Source organism: Exophiala dermatitidis (assembly GCF_000230625.1).
Source record: "Exophiala dermatitidis NIH/UT8656 unplaced genomic scaffold supercont1.3, whole genome shotgun sequence".
Lineage (NCBI taxonomy): Eukaryota > Fungi > Ascomycota > Eurotiomycetes > Chaetothyriales > Herpotrichiellaceae > Exophiala > Exophiala dermatitidis.
Window position 1 is genome coordinate 369,807 of NW_008751648.1, and position 12,490 is coordinate 382,296.

The 12,490-nt window shown below is 54.3% G+C and overlaps 4 protein-coding genes across 5 annotated transcripts; 3 read left to right on the forward strand and 1 right to left on the reverse strand.

The window, feature by feature from the left end:
• The first annotated feature begins 241 nt into the window (after window positions 1-241).
• On the forward strand, window positions 242-4,428 carry HMPREF1120_03131 (alkaline phosphatase). The gene is made up of 2 exons (XM_009157185.1): window positions 242-3,929; window positions 4,026-4,428. Exons 1-2 carry the CDS (start codon window positions 2,070-2,072, stop codon window positions 4,173-4,175), a joined length of 2,010 nt encoding a protein of 669 aa, XP_009155433.1. The 5' UTR covers window positions 242-2,069; the 3' UTR covers window positions 4,176-4,428.
• On the reverse strand, window positions 4,423-6,593 carry HMPREF1120_03132 (uncharacterized protein; the record flags this gene model as incomplete). The annotated part of the gene is made up of 6 exons (XM_009157186.1): window positions 4,423-4,922; window positions 4,968-5,026; window positions 5,085-5,828; window positions 5,938-6,213; window positions 6,301-6,442; window positions 6,515-6,593. 6 exons carry the CDS (start codon window positions 6,591-6,593, stop codon window positions 4,423-4,425), a joined length of 1,800 nt encoding a protein of 599 aa, XP_009155434.1.
• Window positions 5,975-9,339, forward strand: HMPREF1120_03133 (uncharacterized protein). The gene is made up of 3 exons (XM_009157187.1): window positions 5,975-7,436; window positions 7,519-7,816; window positions 7,903-9,339. The coding sequence occupies exons 1-3, from the start codon at window positions 6,994-6,996 to the stop codon at window positions 9,169-9,171; spliced, it is 2,010 nt and encodes a 669-aa protein (XP_009155435.1). The 5' UTR covers window positions 5,975-6,993; the 3' UTR covers window positions 9,172-9,339.
• Window positions 9,340-9,750: 411 nt separating this feature from the next.
• On the forward strand, window positions 9,751-12,302 carry HMPREF1120_03134. 2 transcript variants are annotated; one of them, XM_009157188.1, is made up of 3 exons: window positions 9,751-10,461; window positions 10,527-10,853; window positions 10,956-12,302. In XM_009157188.1, the coding sequence occupies exons 2-3, from the start codon at window positions 10,775-10,777 to the stop codon at window positions 11,480-11,482; spliced, it is 606 nt and encodes a 201-aa protein (XP_009155436.1). In that variant the 5' UTR covers window positions 9,751-10,461; window positions 10,527-10,774; the 3' UTR covers window positions 11,483-12,302. The 2 variants fall into 2 exon arrangements, with proteins under 2 accessions (XP_009155436.1, XP_009155437.1); XM_009157189.1 differs by having other exon boundaries at window positions 10,615-10,853.
• Window positions 12,303-12,490: the final 188 nt, after the last annotated feature.

The window sequence follows — 12,490 nt, forward strand, 5'->3', positions numbered from 1 at the left end:
AGGAACTTGAAGCCGGATCTGACATCCTGCTAATAATTAATGGACGCAGAATGCAGTGACACGGCAGCAGCGGGCAAAGATGACGGAAACCCCCGACGTCATCCTCGTCAGGGGAAATCTGTCTTTCTGGCCGATCCGGATGCGCAGCCAGCCAATGACCACGCCGGATTTAATGTCGGTTTTCCGATCCAGGCTGCATTATTCTCAGAGTGGAGTGGTTCGACATTTAATAATATTGTACTTTTTATCCCCCCTGCACACGCGGCACTTTAACTCTGACCACTGGCAGCTGCGCGTACTTTGTGCGGCTGCACTGCCAGTGGCACACGATGCTGCTCACGCGTGTCTGCGCATGCGACACATTCCCCAGTGCAGACCGCAGCTCATAGCACTCACTGTTGTGGAATCAATGCATGTTTCATGCAAGCCTGTACAATGTCCATCCCTAGTGATACAGATACCCTAGGGAGCTGGGAACAGTTCGGCATTGAGTGCTTACGCTTCCCAGTTCAGTCTCTTCAATTCCAACGACGACCCTACACTGGCACCCTTCGAACCCCTACGGCCTCATTTCAGCTACCATTGAGCATGATGATAGTCCTGGCCAAGAGCTGCATGTATAAAGATTGGCATTTGATGGTGGTGCCATGACTCATGGAGGAAGATCATATACCTCATCCAAGGTGTTGTTGCACGCGTCGTCGGCATGCTCTTAGGACATTGGGAGGTGAAGACGATGAATAGGTGTACAACGGCCACAGATTTTCTACTACAGGTTCTTCTGCTAGCTCCAATGGACATTGCTGGTCTCAGGCCAAACAACATTTCCTTCGCTAGTTGCCTGTCCCTGAGTCGGGGGTTTCCTATTGGTAGCATCATGAACTTGGCGCGTTCTTGTGCTACCGCTACCTTGCTACCTAGGTAAGGCGAGGTGAGTCGTGGCCATTGACACCAGCCAAGTCGTGGTCCGCCTCAGCCGTGGACAGTTCACGAAGCGTATCCATTGCTAGTAAGTCCTTCGTATCCTTTCGGCGTCCTTAACAGTGCTGCGCGAGAATGTTGTCACGCTTATTATTCTTTCCTGATGGAACTCGACGAAGTGGGAATGATGCAAGCTCGCTCAACTCTCGGTGACCGCCGCAGCTCGGACAGGTTCATGAGGGCCGTGCCCCGAAGCGGGCTGGATAAGCTCGGCATTGAAGCAAGTACCCTGGCCATTGAAACAGGCACGCCTGCGTCTCATGCTGCTCGGAACGGCCAGCGTGCGCATCCACAGCGAGGCCTAGCCTCGCCATTCACAGCCGACAAACGTACTCAACAAGGCACCTGGTAGGTATCGTCCCAAATACCAAGACATTGTTTCGATCTTTCTCAACTAGTACTACGCAAAGTTCCGAGAGAATCGGATCTGGATCCTCGCGAGTGCACTCACAGCTGCCGCCTCAACATCATTTCTTGATCTATTGGCACCACTTGTGGTCGGCGGTTGCTTTCCGCGGGTTTATCATGGCCCGACTGCGCTGCTAGCTCTTGAAGGGAGCTCGCCAATCGCAAAGGCGTCTTCTAGCACGCACATACAGAATAGTCGAGCTGTGCACTATTTCAAAGGCATTAAGCCATGGAGATGGCGTAACCAAGCCTTTAAGAGCGGCGAGCCAAGACATTTTCTCTCCGGAAACGTGACCATTCGATTGGATGGGCCTGTCTGTTCTCTCCCACCGGGCTTGGCAGGCGTCCTCCGGTTCTTGGTATTAGCCCGCCCGCCGCCGTGCTCGTCACCTACCTAGGTACCTACCCAGCATTCAAGTTGAGCCCGACCACTGGAGCTTCAACTGGGGCCTACCTAGTGGCCATGCGGGACCCTTCTCAAAAGCTAACAAGACTCTACTATTGACCACGTGTAGACTGAAGTGCAACCTTCCGGAATGCTTCCCTTGCCGTTGACGCAAGGTCGATGGAGCTCGGCGAGCCCTCTCGCCAGGTACAAAAATGGAGGGTCTGCGCTGTTGGCACCGTGGCGGTCTTCAACCTGATCTGAACGCGGCAACCGTTCAGAAACCAGAGCCAGGATGAGAACACAGCTGGCCTTGAAGGCTGCTCTAGCGGTCGGTGCCTTCTGCGCCCACTGTGCTGCCCAGACCTACCAACGTTTGGGAGGCTGCCCGAGCTTGGGCTGTATCCTACCACCTGACCAGGCCGACTTCCTCCCAGGACAGTACTTTGACATCCGTGTTGAAGTGCATGCCCCGCTCAACGGGAGTGAAGCGATCCCAGGCTACACTACCCCGGACGCCAACTTCAGCCTGACCATTGAGAAGGAGGGCAAGGGCGCTAAGCCAGCTGCAGACTTTTTCAACATCCCTGAACCAAAGCTCGAGACATGGAACTTTACCTGGTACGAGGACTTGTTTGCCAAGGCGGCACACACCCCGTCTCAGGTCAGTGTGGCCGCAAAGGCGTACAGGCGGGTTGCTCTCTACGAGCCGGGCCAGTACATTGCTACATTGCACTATCGGAACACTTCGACCACATATGCCAATTGGACCGTTCGGGACATTGAGCCCCGCCGACGGGCCAAGAATGTGGTTATGTTCATTGGAGATGGCATGACGACCAACATGATCACCGCTGGCCGACTACTTGCTCATCAGTCGATCAACGGCAAGTACCAAACCAAGTTGGCGCTGGACCAGTTCCCGGTTCTGGGACACCAAATGACACACTCGCTGGATTCATTCATAACCGACAGTGCCAACTCTGCCACGGCTCTCTACACTGGCCACAAATCGACCGTCAACGCATTGGGCGTGTACGTCGACAGCTCCAAGACGCCATTCGACGACCCCAAGGTTGAGACTATCGCCGAGCTCTTCCATCGTCTCTATGGCGGCGGTGTCGGTATTGTGTCGACCGCATTCATTGCCGATGCCACTCCGGCTGCTTTGACCGCACACACGCGTGAACGAGCCCAATACGGAGCGGTGATTGACTCGTTCCTGAACGGCATCACCAACTACACGTGGACCAACTGGACCGGGCCGGATGTGCTATTCGGCGGCGGTGCCGAGCAGTTCTACCCTGGCAAAGGCTCGTTCCAGGGCAAGGATTACTACGAGGAATTTGCCAAGAAGGGGTACAACGTGGTGTTGAATAACACGGCATTGCAAGCGACATCCAATTCGTCCAAGACACTGGGGATCTTCTCTGTGAGCAACATGGCGGTCTGGCTCGACCGCAACGTATACAAGAAGAACCTGAACAAGCCCAAGACGGCGCCCGACGGCTCCAACTCGAGTGCCACGGACCAGCCGGGTCTGAAGGACATGACTCTCAAGGCCCTTGAGATTCTGCACACTCGCCACCAAGAGGACGGCTTCTTCCTCATGTCCGAGGCCGCCAGCATCGACAAGCAAATGCACACTCTGGACTATGACCGCGCTCTGGGCGACCTGCTCGAGCTCGACGACACCGTCAAAGCCACGCTGAAATACCTCGAGTCGATCGGCGAGCTGAACGACACTCTGGTCCTCGTCACGGCTGACCATGGCCACGGCTTCGATGTCACCGGCAGCGTCGACACCAAATTCCTCAATGCCCAGGATTCAGACCGCAAGAAGCGCGGCGCCATCGGCACATACCAGGAATCCGGCTTGTCTCAGTACGTGGTTGCCAACCGCTCCGCGCCCATCGGCAGCGACCAGAACCTCGTTTACAGCGAGGGCGTCAATTTCCCAGCCAACTGGGATCCTCGCTATACTTTGTTCCAGGGTGTCACGGCCAACCCGGACCACCGTGAAAACTACCAGGTCCACAAAGATGGTCCTCGTCTGCCAGCCTTGAACATCACTGGCTTCTCCAACAATGATTACTATGTCAATTATGTCGATGCCGTCACTGGGTTCTTGATCAATGGCACTCTACCGGTTTCGGTAAGTTTTCTCCCTTCTCCTCTGTCTGACCATCTTCGATCGCTCCTAGCGTTGCCCCCTTTGGTCCATTTTTCGTCACTAACCGTTTGCATCTAGGCCGACCAAGGTGTGCACTCTCTCACCGACGTGCCCGTCTTCACCCAAGGTCCCTGCCAGGAAACATTCGGGGGCGTCTACGGCAACATTGACGTCTTCTACGGCATGGCTGCCTGCCTTGGCCTTAGCCGTACCAGTCCGCCGTCTTAGACTCTAGAGTCTAGACTCCGCAAGAAAAGAATAGTCGAGAAAGAAAGAGGTCGTGCGATAATGTTCGTGGGGATACTAGGTAACTTTGAAAACAGGGAGGACAGCTGTACTGCCATATGTGCTGACTTCATCTTCATTGCTTACGAGGAAGGCCTCCAATGGCCCTTACTAGTATCCAGGACCTTATTTCCGTCGATCTATGATTGTCCTCCTTCGCATCGTAACAAATTCCGTTCCTCCTTATCGCTTAGGCTGCCCACAGGCGTCTGAAGCGGCCAGTCAGCCCATCCGGCGACTCGGCCACCTTAGCTGCTGGTTCCTCACACAAAAGCTGTTCTAGCTGTGTGACGGCAAATGCACAAGTTTCCGTCTTGTGATTCGTAGGCCCCAAGTGGTACTTGAAAGAAGCCAGGGCGTCTTTATGATATTTCCAGGCGATGGCGGGCCGGCCAAGTTCGCGATAAGCTCGACCGAGCCGATGAGCCACCCATGCTTGACCCAGGCTTCCTGGTGGCAACACCCTCTCTTGCCTGGCCAGCACGAGTTCGTAGAAATCTTTGGCACGCACCAAGGCTTCGAAACTCTTGATTCTCTGTTGCACCAGCCGATGGAGGAGGTCCGGTAAAGGCGTTTTTCCCTGCTCGTCGCGGAACGCTCGCTCGGCGGAATCCCACCTCTCCAGACTTTCGGTATGAAAGATGTCGGCAATCACCAAGGTAGGCCATGCAGAGCCGTCTCGTAGGGTATCTAGATTGCGGCTTAGCCGGGGTTTCACTTCGGCCGGTGATTTACCTTCTAGTTCTTTTTTCCTTCGTAGCATCGTCTCACGCTCGGCATATATGTCTGCTGTCCTGTGCCACGAGAGGGCTTAGCCAAAGGCAGGGCGGCAGGAATCATATCAGCACTCACAAGCCGAATTCTGCCAGGGAGACGACAGCGGTAGGGGCAGCCGGCGAGTGCAAGAGTTCCAATTGACGATCTGGTTGTAAGCCTCGGCCGTCCGCCAGACTGGCGAGATATGAACTGCAAGTATTGAATTCCTCGTCATGGGTCAGGAAGTATTCACTGGTGTTAGCCTTCATCTCTTCGATCTTTTCATACTCAAACAGGGCAACCTCTTCAAGACCGCGGTCGACATTGAAGCGGAAATAGCGGTCACTGGCCCAGTTGTTACGGACTTTCCTCTGCCTCATGTCGCCCTTCATCTCAAAAGCGGTCTGGTTCGTGCCCGTGGTAATAGTCTTCAATGCCTCGAGCACTCTAAAGTCAACGCCCAGTCGGCGAGATAGGTCATGAACGCTTTCCCCGAGCAACGAGCCATGTCGTTTGCCCAAGGAGATGATTTTAGATTCTCCCGTGCCAATACTCAGCAGGACGCCGATCTTGTTCTCGTCAAAGTGCCGGCGCTGGTCGCTCCACAACCGAGCTGCTTCGGCCAGGACTAGCTTGGTGGGATTGTTGAAGCCCAAGGCAGCGTCACACCAATGGACGCCAGCTACTTCGACGGGCTTGAAAAAGGTCGACGCGGCCGACGTCACCCGGGCCGCCTGCCATATAGTACAGGGATGGCCCTCGTCGAACGTGACGGGATAGCTGCGGAAACCTTGAGCTTGAACTGTATTTGCATGGGCTTGCCGGATGGAGAAGACGATCCTGGGGTGACATGAGCTCTGTTTATTACTTTACAATGACGACGGGAGGAGTTGCAGGCGGCCCAGAAAAGCCGTGGTCTCCTTTAAGTTGTAAGAAGAAGCGAACTCACACTTTACCCTTTTCACCGTGATGGTTGTTGTTGTTGTTGTTGTTGTTGTTGTTGCGGCTTTGCAACTGGAAAGGATCCAGGAGCGGGTCGTGCTCGGCGTGATGGCCCAGTTTTCTTCGGATCACCGACTGGATCGCCTCCTCGAGCGCCGTGGCACTGAAGATCTCAGGGCTGCCCTTTTTCCGCTGGCCAAAGACAGCCTTGCTCAGTCTCTCGTATTCATGGATGCATTCATCCACCGACATGCGCAGCCGGCCCAGCATGATGGCTATTATCCTGTAAAAAGGCCTTCGTCAACCCAAGCCCTGCGCAACCCGCTGGCAATTGTTTTAACTGTATTATCAATGGAGAGGTTCCTCCTACCCGCCCGTGCTGGTGCCGCCGATGAGGTCGAAATACTCGCAGGGCTTCAGCTGTTCCCGAGGAGGATTCATTGCCGCGCCGACTTCTCGCATGATCTTCTTCAGGATCAGGAGGCTTGAGAGACCGCGCACACCGCCGCCATCTGGGAAGATCAAACATCGTCAGCACCATGGCTTGGGAATCAAAAAAATGGGCAACTTGCAGCACAACTGACCCAGGCTTAGCAGTTTGAGCTGCCCATCACTGCCACTGGCACTGGCAGTGACATCCCCTGTAGCGGTGTTGCCCGCCATGCCGGGCGCTCTTCTCGCTTACTGATTGACGCTTGGAGGCAACCCGCCCCCCACTAAGGACTCAATTTCTGGGTAAGACGACAAGTAACTGCGACAAAATGTCGAGGTACTGTTCAGAAAGAAGGTCTTCTCGATGCCAGACTTGCAAGATGAAGAACACTCTGAAACCCATCGATCAGGCTGGACTCTGCCTCCTGAGCGCCCCCTCGCCCTTTGCAAAACTGACTGCAGTGTGTGGCTTGCGCTAAGCTCAATCTGAGCAGCGTTCAACGAAGCCGTGAGATGTCGTTCAGCCTGATCGTCCCATCCGTCTGTCTTCCGCTGCAATGCGAACCATTGTGACCTGGTATCCAGGCAAATTTCAGGTTACTAGTATCGCAACGGCGCAGAAAAGGCCAGAATGACCTTCCAGATGGGTTCGGTCGGTATTTCGACCAAAGTACTTTTCCACGATCTATATCGAGTTCGAGAATCGCTCCAAGTGCTGCCGACAACGGCTGGCGAGATCGCCGTCATCGCAGTGCAGATCGGCGCCCTACAAGAAGACTCCCTCGAAGTCACACTGTGCCAGTCCCTCGAGACGTTCTGCTCCAGCTGCACCAAAGAAGACGAACAGAGACTGGCGGAGACAGTCCAAAGAGCCACCTTGGTCTTGTATACTCTGCGCAGCCTGTCCGAAGAGGCGGCACAAAAGACACAATGGTCGGACAATGCACGGATACAGTTCGAAGATAGCTGGACGCTGCTGTGCGCACGAATCGAGGAGATCGCCAACATGGCTATTGTGGACGAAGAGGATCGCATGACGTTTCTGGGATTTCGAGGGTTGCGAAGGAATGAGCAGTAGGTGGCACCCTGACACGGTCAACCGCTTTCCTCTTTCTTTCGAGAAGCCCGTTGGCGCTGACCGGGTTGCGTGTAACAGAATACTTGTCTCGACGCGGTCAGCGCGACCACATCGCTGGTCCGGAGACTCGTCTACGAAAAGCAGCGAGCAGACCGCCGAGACCCTAGAGACCCTGGACGACATGTCGTACGACAAACTCCGGCAGGGCACCTGGGCATTTGAACACAGCCAGATCAACTCGTCGACTTCCGAGGCCAAGGGCACCTCGTCAACCTCTCTACTGAAGCGAGCCCTTCATTTCAGATTACGACGTGCCCCCGAGCCGGTTGAGGAGAAAAAGGATCAGCCGACGCCTCGATTGCTTGTTCCTGATCTGGTGAGTCCTTTCCGGCCTGGGATATATTTAGAGGGCACGATACTGCAACAAGGTCGAGCATTGCTGACTGATACACATGGATAAAGACCGGCGCGACTTGGAAATCTCGCGAGACCGTTTTCACCCTCCCGTCGACGTACGATGAAGAGCCTGTGCCGCCCAAGCCTGTCTTTCCTGCAGCTCGTACAGGGCCGTCCGGCACTCCAAAGCCTCCCAATCTGGGCCGCAACGACATGGTCAGCGGAAAGGCAACGGACGCCCCCACTAGGGGCCTCCTGGCTGCTCTTCACAGAGCTTCTGCACAGTCGAGCATTGTACCGGGGTTATCATTGAACTCTAGCCCACTATCTATGAGTACCGATAACAGCACCAGCAGCAGCAGCAAAGTTACAGCCGGTCACGCCCATCGGGCTGCCCAATCAGCCCGAGCAGAAACGGCAACGGCAACTGTGAAGGCCAAAGGCAAAGCCAAAGCACTTTCGCCGGCCCCATCGGATAAACTGAACGTCAAGTTCGAGAGACGAGCCGATGGCAAAATCGTCATTGACGAAGAAGACGCCGTTAAGATCCAGTCGCTTCTCGACCCAGATCAGTTGTCCGTGACCGGATCTGGTGGCGCCCGCCCACGACGACCACCACAACCTTCGAGGACTACTACAGCCACAACGGCAACATCAGCGTCGACATCCACATCAACGGGTGCTACAGCTTCACCTGCTAGTCCGACAGAGGCTCCGCGACTTAGAGGTGGGGGCAGCAACTGGCAAGAAAAACGATATAAACGCATGGTCAAATCGCCGAGTGTGCTTTCGACCGCCTCGACCGTCGATCTCGTCGAAGCAGACTCTCCTCCGTCTGCTACTCCTGCCGCTGCCGCCGCTGCTGCTGGACAGAGCGCCGACGCCGAGAAGAAGATACTACAGGCTCAGATCGACGAACAACAACGACGAGAACAAAACCCACTTTCCCTTCGCTTTCCATCCTATACGCCAGTCCCGCCGACCTCATCGAGCACCGCACTCGTCCATCTCCCTGCCCCGGCGTACACGGCTCCTTCGCCTCAATTCCAGCAGTCATCTCTTATGCTCCGTCCACCACTACCGGCGCCGCAACCGCTTCTTCCAATGGCGAGGCCGCCGCCTTTCCCTCCTCCCGGGCCTGCCAATATATACGTGATGGAAAGAAAAGGTGGGCTGGTCTCTCGCGCAGTGGACCTGTTGATCGATGTCTGTGATGAGATAGTCGGTGGTGGTCCGGGGGGTCCTCCGGACGTTGTTTGTGTTCATGGGATCTTGCATTCGGTCAATCATGTTTGGTGTCCTTGTTGTCCTTATATACCGCACAATTTGGCATAGACTACCTATATTTACATATGTACGTGAATGAGAAATTCCCAGATTGGATAGACTTGGCCAACTGTTACGTTACAAGGCATTCTGGAGTCCGGCAAAAAGGTGGAAGGTAATGGACATTGGTAGCATGAGAGACTATCTCCTCAATACCCAAAGCAACATTCAGGCACACTTTTTCTTTCATCGTGTTGCACGTCGACTTGGCAAGGCCGGTCGATGGTCAGCGGCTGATGAAACGCAACCTAGTTTCAGTCGCTGCGTGATGGGCCCCCTGAGGCGGTGACATTGCACTCTGAGACAAGCGATCCAGTGCTGAAGTTCAATCGCTTGGGACGACGAGATCTCTATCATGAAAGATACTGTGGAGAGGCCAGCCCGCTCGTCAGAGCGTGACCGTAGGTTATCAATTACCGGCCACAGGAATATCTCCTGTAAAATGCATTATTCCAGCCCTGACGCTGTCAAGCAATTGCAAACAAAAGACTGCGCAGAGAAGGACCCGTTTGACTTTAGGGCTGCAGTTTTGATCGGATCTCACCAATTAACCGAATCCTGGCAGCTATACTACAAGTATCGTAGTACCACTCAGCATTTGCTCTCAGTGCAACAATGATTGGGTGCCAGCAGTTGGCAGAGTTTCTCAACATGGGGGACGATGTTCCTGGCCAAGCGCCCATCGACTGCCACTACTTCACTGCATGATACAAACATGCAACCCAAATTGAACCCTGGATTCCCATCCTTGCAATTGCAACCCGGGCCATGAGGCACATCCACGCTGTCCAATTGTTTCTGACAGAGCTGCCGCAAGGAGCTGCTTGCCCCTTCCGTGAGAAAAGAATGATGCCAGGGTGACCGCCTGTTCGGCCTCCAAACGCTGCTACTAAGCAGCCCCGGCCTGCAGCAGGAGGCGAATAGACGCGTCGAGCTCGGTACCAGCGGGTCGGACGTGCCCAGGTGGTCAAAAGATGCTGGGACTGACCGAAAGGTGTCCATCCCGTTCTTTCCCTGGTCACCTTTCTCCTTCCATTCTTTGTGGTTGTTCCCGGCCGCCTCCTGCATATCGACTACCCCCTATTCTACTAGTATTGTGACCGTTTCTTGCTCGTGATGGGTGTCTCCTGCAGTGTGATGGAAGGGATCTTCGACTAGGAGAGGGAATCGCAAGTCACGGCGGCCGCCCTCGACGTGCTAAGTCCTGATCGAGTGAGGCAAGAGCGTCTATTTTGTTGATTCAACCCTACGATAGGTCCAAATACCGCGCGAACCACGGTCACAGCCAGCACCTCCAAGGTGAGTCCAGGTGAGGGAGCAAGTGGAGAGGTTGGCATTCGAGATAGCAAAGCTGAGAAAAGAAGGCAAAGCTATAAAGTCAGACCGGACTCCCACGCTTCCCAACCACCTGAGATTCAATCCAGCCAGTGCTTACTGTTTCCTCTCTGACAGCCTGATCGGATCCTCTTCAAGCAGCTTGCTGGAACAAGACGACTTCTTCATCTCCCTTCCCGCCTCGCTCGAGCTTGCATATTGTGTTTGACACTACACTTCCTGTGCTGGCCACAGGTATAAACGGGTCGACATTGGTACAAAGAGAGTCATCTACACAATGCATATCAGCTCAACCACCGTTACCCTCGTGTTGGCTCTAGCATCTGTTCAAGGGTCGTCGGCCTTGCCACTTCCAGGTAAGCAAAGGAAGCCAACCACAAACCTAGGGGGAATCAAAACAAAATGGGTTCATACTCGGATAATGATAGGCCGTTGCTGACAACACGTTGTTTCCCTAGGGCCTCTTGATATCTTCAAGCGCGAGCCAAACCCTACGCCCAACCCGGGCCTGTCGTACTGGAAGGGCGTCAACGATGGAGGCAGCAGCAAGACAAAGATACGGCGCTGGCTCAGCCCTATCATCGAAATCATAGATAAGAGGGACCCCGGCCTATCGTACTGGAAGGGCGTCAACGACGGCGGTTCCTCGAAGCGGGAGGCTAACCCCGAGCCCGCCCCCGAACCCAAACTGCCATACTGGGCGGGCGTTAACGACGGAGGCTCATCGAAGCGCGAAGCTTCTCCTGAGCCGGGACCCGACCCCGAACCCAAACTCCCATATTGGGCGGGTGTCAACGATGGAGGAAGCTCAAAGAGGGAGGCTTCTCCCCAACCAGGACCGGAACCCGAACCAAAACTCCCATACTGGGCCGGTGTCAACGATGGAGGTTCTTCGAAACGCGAAGCATCTCCTCAGCCAGCACCGGAACCCGAACCCAAACTCCCATATCGGGCAGGCGTGAACGACGGAGGATCCAGCAAATGAGTCCTCCTAGACCAACAGGAAAGTCGTTAAATGACGGAGGTTCATCGAAGCATGAAGGTGCTCCTGATGAGGGAGTGGAAGGCACAGCAGGAGCATTGTTGGGACTCATGAATCCTTGACAGCGGCAACCTGAAGCGCAAACCTCTGAAGTCATGCATGCTTTACGATCTATATGCTACCAGGATACGCGGCTTGTTGATGATATGAGGCGCCTGCCCACCTGTATTATATTCGTGCTTTGTTTACGTTAGAGTTTGCAGGGATGGAGACATGGTGGAGAACCTGGACCTAGACCTGTTGAAGATAGGCGGAGGGACAATTCTTGACTACTTATGATGAAGCACACGCTTGAGTTGTTAAAGCGGCCTTTGCGCGGCAGTTGATGGCTATATTGCTTTAGCTCAGTTTGATATCAGTTTGGAAGAGCCCATTGACCGCCAATGCCATTTCTTAGAATCATACCCAGTATCGACCTTGTAACATAGTGGTTTTCCTGGCCGTCAACGTGGACGGTAGGAACCGGGCAGCACCTGGCTAGCAAGGAGGATGTGTTTAAAGCACTTTCAGGATCCCTACCATAGGGACCACTGCATCCGAGATTGTTCCACCATCGAGATCTTGGTAAGTTTCGTTGAGCGGCGGTTCTGGTAGTTTGATATGAAGTTGGACTTGATGCCTCCATGCAGAGATTGACAAGATGGGTAAAAAGATTTGGCTTGAGTAGAAGTCGGCCATAGGGGTAAAATGCAGCACGGGAGAAGAGAACGGTACGTCTATCGCAAGAGGCTGTACTGTAGTACACATCCAAGAATTGAAGTTGTTATTCAACTCGTCTCGTTGAGTTCCCCAAAGCAATAAAAGGCAAAAAAGCAAAAACCGTGCAATGGCTTCAACCAACCTGCTAGTGGTGAGCCATCTTTGGCCCAGGCCACCAAAAACAACGCATGAAATCATTAGTACTAGTAGCATCGGCAGACCAGCAAAACTTGCAGCCGCTGCTCTCATCCA